Source organism: Haliotis asinina, chromosome 4 (assembly GCF_037392515.1).
Source record: "Haliotis asinina isolate JCU_RB_2024 chromosome 4, JCU_Hal_asi_v2, whole genome shotgun sequence".
In the NCBI taxonomy this organism is placed as follows: Eukaryota; Metazoa; Mollusca; class Gastropoda; order Lepetellida; family Haliotidae; genus Haliotis; species Haliotis asinina.
This window is the reverse complement of record NC_090283.1, coordinates 37,113,223-37,126,204: the sequence shown is the minus strand read 5'-3', so window position 1 is coordinate 37,126,204 and position 12,982 is coordinate 37,113,223. Positions and strand designations below refer to the sequence as shown.

The 12,982-nt window shown below is 39.9% G+C and overlaps 1 protein-coding gene across 1 annotated transcript in view; it reads right to left on the bottom strand.

Annotated features, from left to right (window-relative positions):
* The window catches only part of LOC137281527 (uncharacterized), a 209,841-nt gene extending 196,859 nt beyond the window's left edge, over window positions 1-12,982 (bottom strand). Inside the window, exons 1-2 of the mRNA XM_067812809.1 lie at window positions 12,743-12,982; window positions 3,835-4,023 (exon numbers count right to left, since the gene is read on the bottom strand). Coding sequence (XP_067668910.1) covers window positions 3,835-4,022 — 188 coding nt within the window. The 5' untranslated portion in view covers window position 4,023; window positions 12,743-12,982. The remainder of the gene's footprint in view (window positions 1-3,834; window positions 4,024-12,742) is intronic.

Genomic DNA, 12,982 nt, shown 5'->3' with positions numbered 1-12,982 from the left:
GATCCTCCTTGTAGTCAGGGCATATGTCTCCTGAAGGATGACTGCCTAGGACGCGGCGATCCTGATGTAGACCTAGACCGTCTATCTCTGTGCCTTCGATAGCCAGATCTACCCCAGCACTCTGACGATCTAGACATTCGGCATCGGCGTCTGCAGGCACTCTATGCGAGGGCTCCTAGATCGCGATCTCCTACCACCAGTACCCTCTGAACATCTCCTATCCCAAGGCACATTGTTGGCATTACCAAAAGCAAACACCTCTGATTCAGACGACGGTCTGCTCACAGTAGGTCTGGCTTAGGATGCGCCACTAAGCACTGGTGCTGGCGCACGACCACTGTCTCTGCTCTGCGCCGAGGCTACCAAGTCTGAGCCAAGCTGAGTTGATCCAATCAACGGTGCCGCGTTAGATGGTGTCAAACCGGGTTTAGGTACCGGTAACGCCCTGAGAATCCTCAGCACTTCTGGATGAGCAAGGGTGTCCGACCTCGTCACATCTACCCAACCCCCTGTCTGGGTGGAAGGCATCGGCGTAGACGTAGGTATAGGCATAGGCATAGGCGTAGGCACTGAAAGCTGAATAGATGTCGGAGCAGGCGCTGTGCCAGACATCGGCGCCTGTGAAGGCTCTGGCCTCTGACACGTCCCCAGAAGAGCAGGCGTTCCCAAAAGAGATAAAGGGATGTCCGACGGTTGATTCTCCGGTGAGCCGGAAAGAGACAATCTACAGCCTGCCGATGACGCTGGGGATCTGGACATCTTCCTTAGCTGCTGGGATATTCTCTTTTTGACGACTGCTAAATAAGTCTTGAAATCTTGCAAGGAGAGGTCCGCACAAAGAGAGCACCTCTGAGCTCCTCTGACGTAAGGAGCAGGGAACTGCCGCAAAGTCCGGACAAATAGAGTGGGGATCCTTGCCTGATTTACGACCCTTGCAAATCTGACAAAAATGTCGTGTCATACACAACAGCTGTTACAAAGCGAAATAACACTCTGATAAAACAGGGTGGAACAAACCCTCCTTAACATAAATGGACTGCGCCACACATCGTGCGATAGACAAGTGAAATGACTATCACCTTAGCCTGAACAAAGCAATAAAATGAATAATCCTGACCGTGGAGGGCATCAAAGAATTAAAATAAGTGCCCTAAAGTAACAAATAACCATCTGAGAAACACACGGAGGTAAATGCACGAAAAAGTTGGCACGATGGCATGTGTCACGCAAGGCAGCCCGCACGTGTATAAAATTACAACTACATGTTAAAATCGACACAACGATAGAAAAATATACATACCAACTCCAAAACAAGCAAGTATTAAAAAAAGTTACAACTTTATTCGATCGAGAAAATTATTAGCAATCCAAACCCATCTGTCTCTGATGACGCTTGAAGTAAAAGTGAACTTTTCAAGGAATCGGCTCGCATGCGCAGTGGGGAGATCCAGATACTTCTGTATCCTGACGTCGTGATTGCGAGGTAGCCATTCAAGTTTGAATGCAATTCATCTCTGTCAGATCTCCTGTTAAGCGAAGCTTGAGGTAATATGCCACAGACCTATGGTAAGGTAAGTAAAAAATTATACACATTTTGTGCTCATAATATAAAGATATTGTTGAACTTCCTTTCAGAGTTTTCTTTCCTCGTCAAACGATGATCAAATAGTTGTGCACCTACATCCCGTCATTGTAGGGAAAATGAAGCTGTTATCGGTGACCATACCGATATAATTATGTTAATGTGTCACCTAAGATGTGTCTGGTCGCCAATAACTACAGGACGTTTCTGCTTCACGTCGGTATCAATTAATAGCTGAAAATGTGTAAGAAACGCAAGCTTTAACACCATTGGAAAAATTATCTGTGTTTCTTACCTTCGTGAAGGCAGGTGCCCTGAACCGTGTTCACAGACTGAAGCAACCTCAATTTGCAACAAACGCGGTCAGTGAATCCTGCTGTCCAGAACCCATAAAAGTAATGAGACGCTAATTGTTTTTAGCTGTTGATGCTAGATTGACAATTCATTACATAGTTACAAGACATATTTTAAATATCATGCTGCATAGATGGTCCCTGAAAAAAAAACACACTAAACAATACGAATAGAAATACACTTGTCGTACATTTTTGTAACCCTGGCTTCAACACTGGATTCCGCTGTAACTGCGTCGAAAATGAAATACTGCTCACTGATACATGCATGCCGATGATACTGCACGCTGGTTAACATCTCACATCTGAGGAGCTTCACGTGCCAACTGATTGGCTGAAAATGTCGCGTATGCATACAGGGTGTTAAAGCTGGGTGTCGATAAAAAAATCCACGTGTCATCAAATGGCACTGCATGATAATCCATCAGGCGAGACAGTCTAGAATTGCTGTCAATCAGGCCTAATCTTGTATATTTTCTCCGACAAAATAGAATAGACGATGCAAGTGGCGAAAGCGTGAAATCCGAGATCTAGAAACCACCATGCTTGGGGATTCTAATTGTTTCAAATAAAATATGAATAGAACAACAGAACAACATGAGCTTACCAACATATTGCATAATGGGCCGGCTAGGACATCTAGTGTTTGATCAAATATATATATTATAATTTATTCATGTATTATTAAACTTTGTATTAATATTTACCCTTTATCAAAACTAATTCTTCTTGCCAAGTTTTTATGCCCTGGAGCAACAGGAGAAACAACATCCTCATCCTGATTTTGCAATAAACAAACCCGTGATCAGTGACCCGTTAATACAATAGAAATAAAACACACCCGCGGTATGTATGTGAACCCTTCAATACGAACGATATCCCACTGGTGGACACGAGCCTGTCTTGTTTGCTATAAGCATCTTGAAAGTGAAATATTGTGATATTCACAAAGATACATAAAAAAACCTTGATGTGTTAACAAACTCTATGCGTGCTTCCGATATCACCTCCCATATAAGGTGTTTTCACTTAATATGATTGGCAGAAAATAATTTATTATATGGTCTCTGGTGAAACAGCATACACAGCTAATACGGGCACAGGTTGACATGTATGCTGCAATACTGACTACATCATGAGTTGTCGCAAAATATGGAAGACATGGGGCTTCATTTTGATTGAACACAAATTTTGATTAGCACAAGTAAGGCTGACAGTACTCTCACTTCACAGTTTTGTCGCTTTTCAGTAAACATGCCGTGTGCTGGGTTACACAATAGGCCTACGTTACTTCCGGAAAATATGTAAATGACTTGTCTCGTCTCGAGGATGTAAAATGCAAAGGCGGTAAAGATCATACTAGTTTCAAAATGTTCCAGAACTTTCTACAAAGGTGAATATGTTACTGTTTCTACCATTAAATGAAATAAATCACTTTTATGATATGCTATGAATTGTTTTCGTGTAATCTGCATAATTAAATAGCCAGACCTGGGTGTGGTGTTTCTGCTTTCCAAATGTTTTCATTACCCAGATACGTCTGTCTAGGATGATTTTGAATATTTTGTAGGACGAAAAAATCGATCAAGTTCATCCTTGGTAAAGTATTCAGAGCAAATGACGAAAACGTGGCATCCGAGATCGAAAAACCTGTTCGTATACGACTGTCAAGTACAACACCATGCTTAGGGATTTTACAGGACACTTTAATTACTCAGCATTGTATTTGCACCCAATTGAGTTGGTTCCAAAGTGATTGAATTAATTAGTGGACAAACGCTTCAGTTAGTACCGTGGAGCACACCGTCTCACGTACAAGAGATGATGGGCCATTTCGCGTACATCTTATGTCTCAGACTTATTAAAAGAGTCTTCTAACTCTGAATTTAATTATCTCACCTGACAGTTTCATGAAGTCCATCCTCAGTCATCTGCCCAACCTCATCGTCTGTGACCGGCACTACTGGTGATGCTGTGGTGACAGGTGGTGTGTATTGCTGTGACAGGTTTTGAAGTTGGGTCAGAATAGGGTCAGGTGGTGGCAAGGAGGCCAGAAATCTTGCGTGGGCACCATCGGATGTATTCATACTGATAAACAAACAAGGAAACACATTACCATAGTGATACAAACATCTCACCACTGTCACTGAAAGTTAAAATTAGCAAATAAAGCGGTGACACAAAACTCTCAACACTGACACTAGTGTTGGAAATTTGCTGAAATCTCAAAACTGATGACTGGTTCATAAGCAATGAACAAACACTGAAAAAATTTATTGGCATCATTTTGCAGACATTCCTGTTTAGGTTGGTACTGCAGATATATATAAAGAAAAAACACAAGATTCCCTGTTTTGTGTTATTTAGAAACTCCAATGTGAAATGATGAACTTTCTACTTTTAAGTGATGACCAATATATCATTAACATATGAAATATTCAGTCATGAGCTTCTTCCAGAAAGTGAAGTGAATTTTCTAAAAATTACACAGGATATAACAACTTCTAATACGTTCCATTGTCAATTGTTCCAAACACTAAAACAATAGTTCCATAATCATTTGTGTTTGGTTATGAGGAAATGTGACTGAATGCTTGTTTATTTGGTGACTCATGAGTAAATCTGAGTGTCTCAAGTCACATAAGAAAAACACACAGTTGTGTCACCGTAAAACATAACATCTTTTGAACACATGCCCAGAGTTGATCAAAACAAACATGAAAAAATAATGATAGTAACAAGGTAACTATCCTAATTGACAATCTACCTGACATTAAAAATTGGTTCCTGTTGAGGCACTAGGAAACATTAAAGTATATATAGACACTTTGACATTGAAACGAATAACAACAAGAGTCATCAGAAGATGACATATCCGCTTCCTGCCCCCACATATTTGAAAGGATAAATCAACTGACAGTTACATGCTGTTCTTTTAAATTAAATTTCCATGGAAATCATGAAAAATATAAATGCCATATATCTGTAAACAGCACAATTCACCACTTCAAGATCTGTCTCATGTATCTGTGAAGATCTGTTGAAAGATATCAAATGGTTTTCGAGTTGTGCTCCAGAAACAAAGCCAATCACTCCCTTTTGACACTAAGTCCGAATTGCTTCCCTGGAAAATGGGAAAATGATAAGTAAAAAAAATCTGTAAATAGCAAAAGTAACCACGTTGGGGTCTGCCAAGTTTTACTGAAAGATATTAAGAAGTTTTGGAATTCTACTCCGGAAACGAAACACACCTCTCACTTCAGAGACTAAGTCTAAAATGTTTCCATGGAAACTGAGAAAATAATAAATCACAAAAATCTGTACATAGCAAAAGGCACAACTATAGGTTCTGACTGATATAACTACCAAGTTTTGAAGGAAAATATTGAAAGTGTTTTGAGTTCTGCCCCGGAAACGAAGCCCATCCCTCCATTTTGAGAAGTCCAAAAGATTTCCATGGAAACCGAGAAAATAAGAAATCCCCAAAACCTGTACATAGCAAAAGGCAGCACTTAAGGTTCTGATTTATATATCTACCAAGTTTTGAACGTGTTTTTAGGTATGCTCCGGAAACGAAACCCATCCCACCATTAGACTGACACCAAAATGCTCCATGGAAAAACAAGAAAAATAAAAATGCCTGAAATTTGTAAATAGCAAAAGGCACAACCATAGGTTCAGACTATTATACCTATCAATTCTGGTCTAAAACTATTGAACGGTTATGCTCCGGAAACAAAATGATTACGGACAGACGAGGCGTTGACTATATCCCCCTGCGTAACATGCCTGGGGGATAAAAATGATATTTGCAAAACATGCAGTACCAAAAGTTCACAAACTGTAAGAGATACCATTACTTACAGTTTTGGCCATTTGCAAATGCTTTGAGTCAATGGCATAAAGACATGAATGTTTCTGTAATCTGAGAATGTTTCTATACAAGAGTATTTATGATTTATGAATTGGTTCTGTTCCTTTTAAAACACTTGTCAAACTGTGTTTTCTTTCTTTACTGTAAATGTCATAATATACAGGATTTTTCATGGTGTCAGGACACCACCAAGTAGCAAATACATTTACTACAGTGGAACTACTAAGAGCAACATCTTAAAACTGCAGCAGCAGCAGAGCTACATGCTTGAAACAGTGTTAAAACCACCAATAATTTTGCTGTGCCAGTTCTTTCCCAATTCTTTTCGAGTAGTTGATTAGGCAAAACAGGATATCCAGGGCCTTGAGTGCCTTGTTGCAATACTGTATAATTACTGCTCCCTTAATCCAGGGTCTTGTACCATCATGGCTGCCAATTATAGTGATGTCCCACCACGCTTTTGTTTCATTTCTCTGGATGAGAAATATATTGATAGATTGATATATTGAAACATGGTGGTAGCAGTGGAGAATTGACCGGATGTCAATTTCATGTCAAACTTTTACCCTGACAGTCCTTCTGGCAGTTGGAATTTGTGTGTTTGATGAAATACAGATAAGGCTGGAAACCGGAGCACATGGTTTGTGTTACAATTTGTCAAACATCAAGCATATGTTTCTTGTTGGTTACTGAAACATGAGTGACTCTCAGAGCGAGGTTTGAAGTCAAAACAACGTGTCAACTATGGCTACATCTAATCACATGTCGATACCTAATATTTCACCACCACCTGCACTTGTGCTTACCGGCAATGTCGCTGACAACTGGCGAACATGGAAGATAATGTGGGACAACCATGCCATCCTTGCGAACTTGTCACAATATCCTGATAAGTATAGTGTTGCTATGTTTTTGCATTCGTTGACTGTTGATCCAAACAAAGTGTATGCCACTATGGAGTTTGGCGAAGGTCAGAGAACAACTGACAAAATAAAAGCTAAGTTTGATGCTTATACTATTGGTGAGGCCAAGGAAACTTATGAACACTATCTGCTGAATAATAGAGCTCAGGAAGAAGGGGAAACGTTTGATACATACCTTAATGCAATCAGATCTTTAACTATGAACTGTAACTTCTGTAACTGCCTTTGCGATTCCCTGGTTAGAGACAGGTTAGTTACAGGCATAAGAAATTCAGGCACCTGGAAGAGACTGCTTCAAGAATCTCTCAAGAAACTAACTCTGAAGAAATGTACTGCAATGTGTCGCAGCGCAGAGGCTGCTCAGGTTCGTATGAGAACAATGGATAACAATGCTGAGGAAGTGAACAAAGTGTATCAGAAATCTTCACATTCAAGCAAGCTCTTCACATTCATTCAAGACATACTCAGATCACAAGGATAGGGTCATAAGCCAGATCATAGTTCTACACAAATGGGTTTGTTGACAGTGAACTCGGATAAATTTTTGACTGCTGATGTCACGTGTGACACTAATGTGAAAGGTGTTGAGACAAAGTCTGATACCCCTGGAGTCGACCAAATCGTGAAAGATTTTGATGATCTTTTCAGTGATGAGTTTGGTACCTTGCCTGGAAAACGGCATCTCGAGGTTGATCTGACAGTGCAACCGTCTGTTTGTAGGCAGAATCGAGTTCCTATCTCACAAGGTGATGCGTTGAAAGATGAGCTGAATAGACTCACGGATCTTGGTGTCATAGTGCCAGTGGATGAACCCACTGACTGGGTTAGTAATTTGGTGATTACTACAAAAAAGTCTGGAGCGCTTCGTGTGTGCCTTGATCTGAAACCAATGAACGCAGCTTTGAAGAGAGAACATTTTCAGATCCCAAACTATAAACGATGCTTTACCTGAGCTTAGTAAAGCAAGTGTTTTCGACTGTGGATCTGTCAAGTGGCTTCTGGCATCTTGAGCTTGACTATGAGTCGAGTAAACTGTGTGCATTTGGAACACCATTTGGAAGATTCTGATGGGTTCAATTGCCATTTGGATTGAGCTTGTCTCCAGAAATATTGCAAAACAGACTGTTGCAAGTTTTGGATGGTTTGCCTGGTGTCAACTGCAATGTTGATGACATCTTGATACATGGTTCAGGTGATACAAAAGCTGTCGCAGAGAGAGATCATGATAGGAATCTCCACAATCTGTTTCTTCAATGTAGGAAACAAGGGATCAAACTGAAGCATGACAAGCTGCAGTTGTGCAGAACTGAAGTTCCGTTTCTTGGACATTTGATCACTGACCAAGTTTTGAAACCTGATCCTGAAAAGTAGAAGCAATCTTGAACATGCCACCTCCACAAGATGTTGAGGGAGTTCAGAGATTTGCTGGGTTTGTGAACTACCTTACCAAATTTTTGCCAAGTCTTTTTGTCTGGAATGCTAGCTCCTCTACGAGAGTTAACACATGGTGATGCTCCTTGGATATGGACAGAGAGACATTCATAAGCATTTGAGGAAGTGAAATGACTGGTTTCAGAAGCTCCAGTGTTAGCATATTATGATGCTTCTCTTCCACTAACCATACAATCTGACGCAAGTTCAAGGGGACAAGCCTATTGCTTTTGCAAGTCGTGCGCTTTCACCAGCAGAGACTCGATACACACAGACTGAGAAAGAAACGTTGTCTATGGTATTTGGTGTTGAAAAATTCCACATATACACATATGGGCGCAAAGTGTCTGTAGAGAATGATAATAAACCTTTGGAAGCTATTTTGACTAAACCTTTACACAGTGCACCAAGAAGACTTCAGACTATGCTGCTTCGTTTGCTGCACTATCACCTACAGAAAGGGAAAGGAAGTGGTCTTGGCAGATGGCAGACACTTTGTCTCGAGCGTACTTACCTTCGACTGAGAATGAGCTAAGCGAAGATGTGTCTCAGGTCAACATGGCAAAGTTCCTACCAATCACCAAACAATGTCTTGATCAAATTAGAAAGGAAACTGTGAAAGACGAGTTCTTACAGAAACTGAAAACTGTTATTCTAAATGGCTGGGCTGAAGACAAAACTGTGGTTCCGTCTGAACTTACACCTTACTTTCACTGCCGTGATGAGTTCAGTGTACAGAATGGTTTGATATATAGAGGTGAACGTGTTGTCATTCCTCACAGTCAAAGGACTGACATGAAGATAAAGATTTATTCCTCGCATTTAGGAATTGAAGGTTGTCTGAAGCGGGCACGTGAGTGTTTGTATTGGCCAACTATGTCTGCTGATATCAAAGAGCATGTCAGTACTTGTGAAACATGTAGCAAGTATCACGCTGACCAACAAGCTGAACCACTAATGCCACATGAGGTTCCTGATTGTCCATGGCAACGTGTGGGGACTGATCTGTTCACTGTGAATGACAAGGACTACCTAGTTACCGTTGATTACTTCAGTAACTACTATGAACTGGACTATTTACCAGACACTAAGTCTGTCACAATAATCCGCAAGCTCAAAACTCAATTTGCTAGGTATGGTATCCCAGACACTCTGATCAGCAACAATGGTACGCAATTCATTTCTGATGAGTTCCACAATTTTACATGTGATTGGGAGTTTGATCATGTCACAACGAGCCCATACAGCAGTAAAGGTAATGGCAAAGCAGCGTCTGCTGCGAAGACCGCTAAGTGACTATTGAGAAAAGCGAAAGACTCTGGTAACGACCACTAATTGCTCTGTTGGATTTTCGCAATACACCGACACAGTGTGTTGGATCAAGTCCAGTACAAAGGCTTATGAACAGGCGAACAAAGACCCTACTTCCCACACATGGTTCTTTGTTCAACTCAAATGTGCCAACTTCAACCAAGTTTAAGCTTAAGTTGAAACAAGACCGTCAGAAAGTCTACCTTGATCGAAAGATCAAAGATCTCAGTGTTCTTGAGGAAGTTGATACAGTCAAGACTAAAGCCATTTTCGATCCATGACAAGGTATGGACAAAAGTGACTGTGCTAAAAGGGGTACTGATGCGGAGCAATTTCCGTGGACTGGTGTAAACTTTTGTTATTGTTTTTCTCCCATGAGTACCCAGATGATATCCCAGAATTCATGACTGGTTTGTGACCTCTACTGTGCAGTCCGTGTGCGCATTTGAGAGTTTAATTATAGACAGATCAACTAAGGTGAAGTCATTTTTACTTCATTACAAATGTATTATGAAAACAAATGAAACACTTTGAAGGTTAATCATCTGCCAGTCGTAGAAATGGTAAAAAACTATTTGGACGGAAAAATAACGAAGCCAATGTACGTCTCTATATTTTGTCTCATAACCCTAATTAGTTTATTGTCATATTTGTATGATTTTGAAAATTAATAAAAGAACACACGGTCTGCCTGTTCTTAAAGTAAATTTCTAACATGACAGCAACATTTATACATTGTACAGATTGCCAATGTGGATCCTATTTTGCACACATACGCGATCTAGTATGTGTTTTCTGTCATATAGATTCTGCTGTATGCTACAACAAATAAATTAAAACAAAATGCAAATAATGAATGTAAAATAGACTAATTTTATAGCAACAATGCCAGGCTACTAACTTGTTCACGAATGTATCCATCAATATCCACATAAAAGAAATCGAATTCCTTTCAGCTGGTAAATAATCCTGCTCTGTGTCATGTGTCTTACAAAAGTAACACATTGTTTCACGTATTTCACATCGGTGAAAACCTGACAAACCTCTCATTGGTCACCCAAGATAGCACACGTGGCAACTAACTGTATGATGTCCGCCATTCTAAGTAATTTGGTTAACCAATAATGAGCAATCAATCAACGCAAGGGTGGTTTATTCTTGGAAGGGAGGATGTTGTTTTTACACTTGCACTTTACGACAGGGTGTAGTCAGTACAGATTAGTACATCTACACACACTGCCTTTGACAAATCCGCTAGAAGATAAAAGTAATTAATCAATCAGTGTGTTATCGGTTAATACTTTGATCAATGTTTTTTGTAACTCAGCTGATAAACCCTCTTGCATCACTTACATGCACATATTACATAACAATTAAAATACAATACATTTGCCTATACAGACCTTAATTTATAATGTTGAGCATTTACTCAAGACGGGAGAAATGCCAAATGGGAACCTTTGTTGTGTAACCTAAGTGGTGTTACTACTAATTATACCTGTTATAAATTCATTAACTGACCATCAAGAGAATGATGACAAATAACATGTGTAGGTTTATACCATCAAACGCTGTGTACTTGGGTAAATAGGTGTAATGAGTTGGGTTTTGTTACATAAAAACTGTGTGTTTTTATTATCATAAATAATAAACCAGGGTAGCTACCATAGCTACCAAACTTTATACATGATATTTGCTATCACAGCTGAACCAACACTCAAAACTATCTAAATATAAAGCTTTGCAATCTTTCGGACTGAAACAAATGGCTTGCTACGTGCCTGTAGACATCATATTTTCACATACCATGGTTAAAACCACAGAAATAGGATCAAATTGGATCAGTCACTATACCATCCAAGGATAAAAAAAAACTACATTGCTGGGATATTTTGTTACGATCAGACATGTAATACCACTGATATTTTTAAATAATGACTGTTTAGATGAAGAAATTCTGCTCATATGGACAGGAGCCCAGTCCCTTTGTCTGTCACGGTCGAGGGTGTGGGCGCTGACCAATTTGCAGTTAGGTTTCGTAATTACACCTTTGGCGAGAAACATTATTCGCTCTGCATCAGCGCCCCTTTAAGAGACTTGATGAAAGAAGTTATGATGATAGAACTCCTAAGGGTGTGGTATGTCGCAACAGAGCCCATATGAAGAAGACGTCTGAGAAACCTCTAACTGAATCTCCAGTCATCACTGATACACCAGTTATGGTGAGACCAACCAGAATCCCTTTGTCTCATCATGATGAACAGCTGTGCATACCCAAAACGCCAGAGACAGCTGTTCAGAGTACACCTGTTAAGCCAGTAGTGACAGTCCAGACGAGAAGTGGAAGAACTGTCAGCTTCCCAAAGTGCTTCCATGAGTTCAATATGAACGTTTAAAGTTAATTACTGTGTTTGAAACGAAGTTGGATTTCTGTGCAGGAGAATGTGTTTATTTTCAGCTTTTCATGAACTGTTTAATTACTGCCAAAGTGTTGATGGCCTGTTCAGTTAAACTAAGGTTATAGTTGCAGTGTAAAGTTGAGTTACATTGTTTGTGGACTTCTAAATGAGTGGGCTCAACTTTCTAACAGAAAAGGGATGTTTCAATACTGCATAATTACTGCTCCCTTCATCCAGGGCTCTTGTACTATCATGGCTGCCAATTAAAGTGATGTCCCGACACCCTGTTGTTTAATTTCTCTGGCTGAGAAATATATTGATAGATTGTTAGATTGAAACATGGTGGTATGCCTGACCAGATGGATCATGTCTGGATAACCAAACACGTATATTCACACAAACTTTAAAACACAGGAGTCAACGTGAATTATAGTACACATTCTTGGTAGTCATATTCAGTATTTGGAAGTCATGAAAATTTCAGTGTAATACCTCTTTGTGTAAATAAGGAAGCAAGAGTTTTGCAAAGATTTTGTTTTGTGTTGTATTGTCATTTATTTGAGTAGCTAATCACCAGGCTGCTGAGCAAACGATCACACTTGCTATTTAGTAACTGTAACGTTCAGTTATTAACATAAACTGACAGAAATATCTGACGATGGCCTTCAGTAAGTCTCTTTACTGACAACTGACAACATAAGTGAACTTTATGACAAATTATCAATTGCAAAGAAAAGCCCCTTAGGATTACTTATTCTCAGTATGTAACTGAGTATGAAACACCACCAAATGCAACTACAGCATCGTTCAATTCAAACAAACTGACGGGTTTGACAGGCCGTGGTTGTAAATTGTACCGAGTTATTTACCTTAACAGCGTGCAGAGCTACCCTCGAGTTCAATTCTTGCCTTCCTCATTTGGCGGATGGCATCGGCGTACCGTGTGTTTTTTTCCTCGATTATGATGGGGTGACAACTATAAAAACATGATCGGATTAACACTTGATTGACAATGAGAAGAAAAGTCGGTGCAACCTATTATAGAATTTTGAAACAGCTGACGCATGTTCCCGCCATCTTGTTTAACTGGTTCCAAAACATAGTGGTCT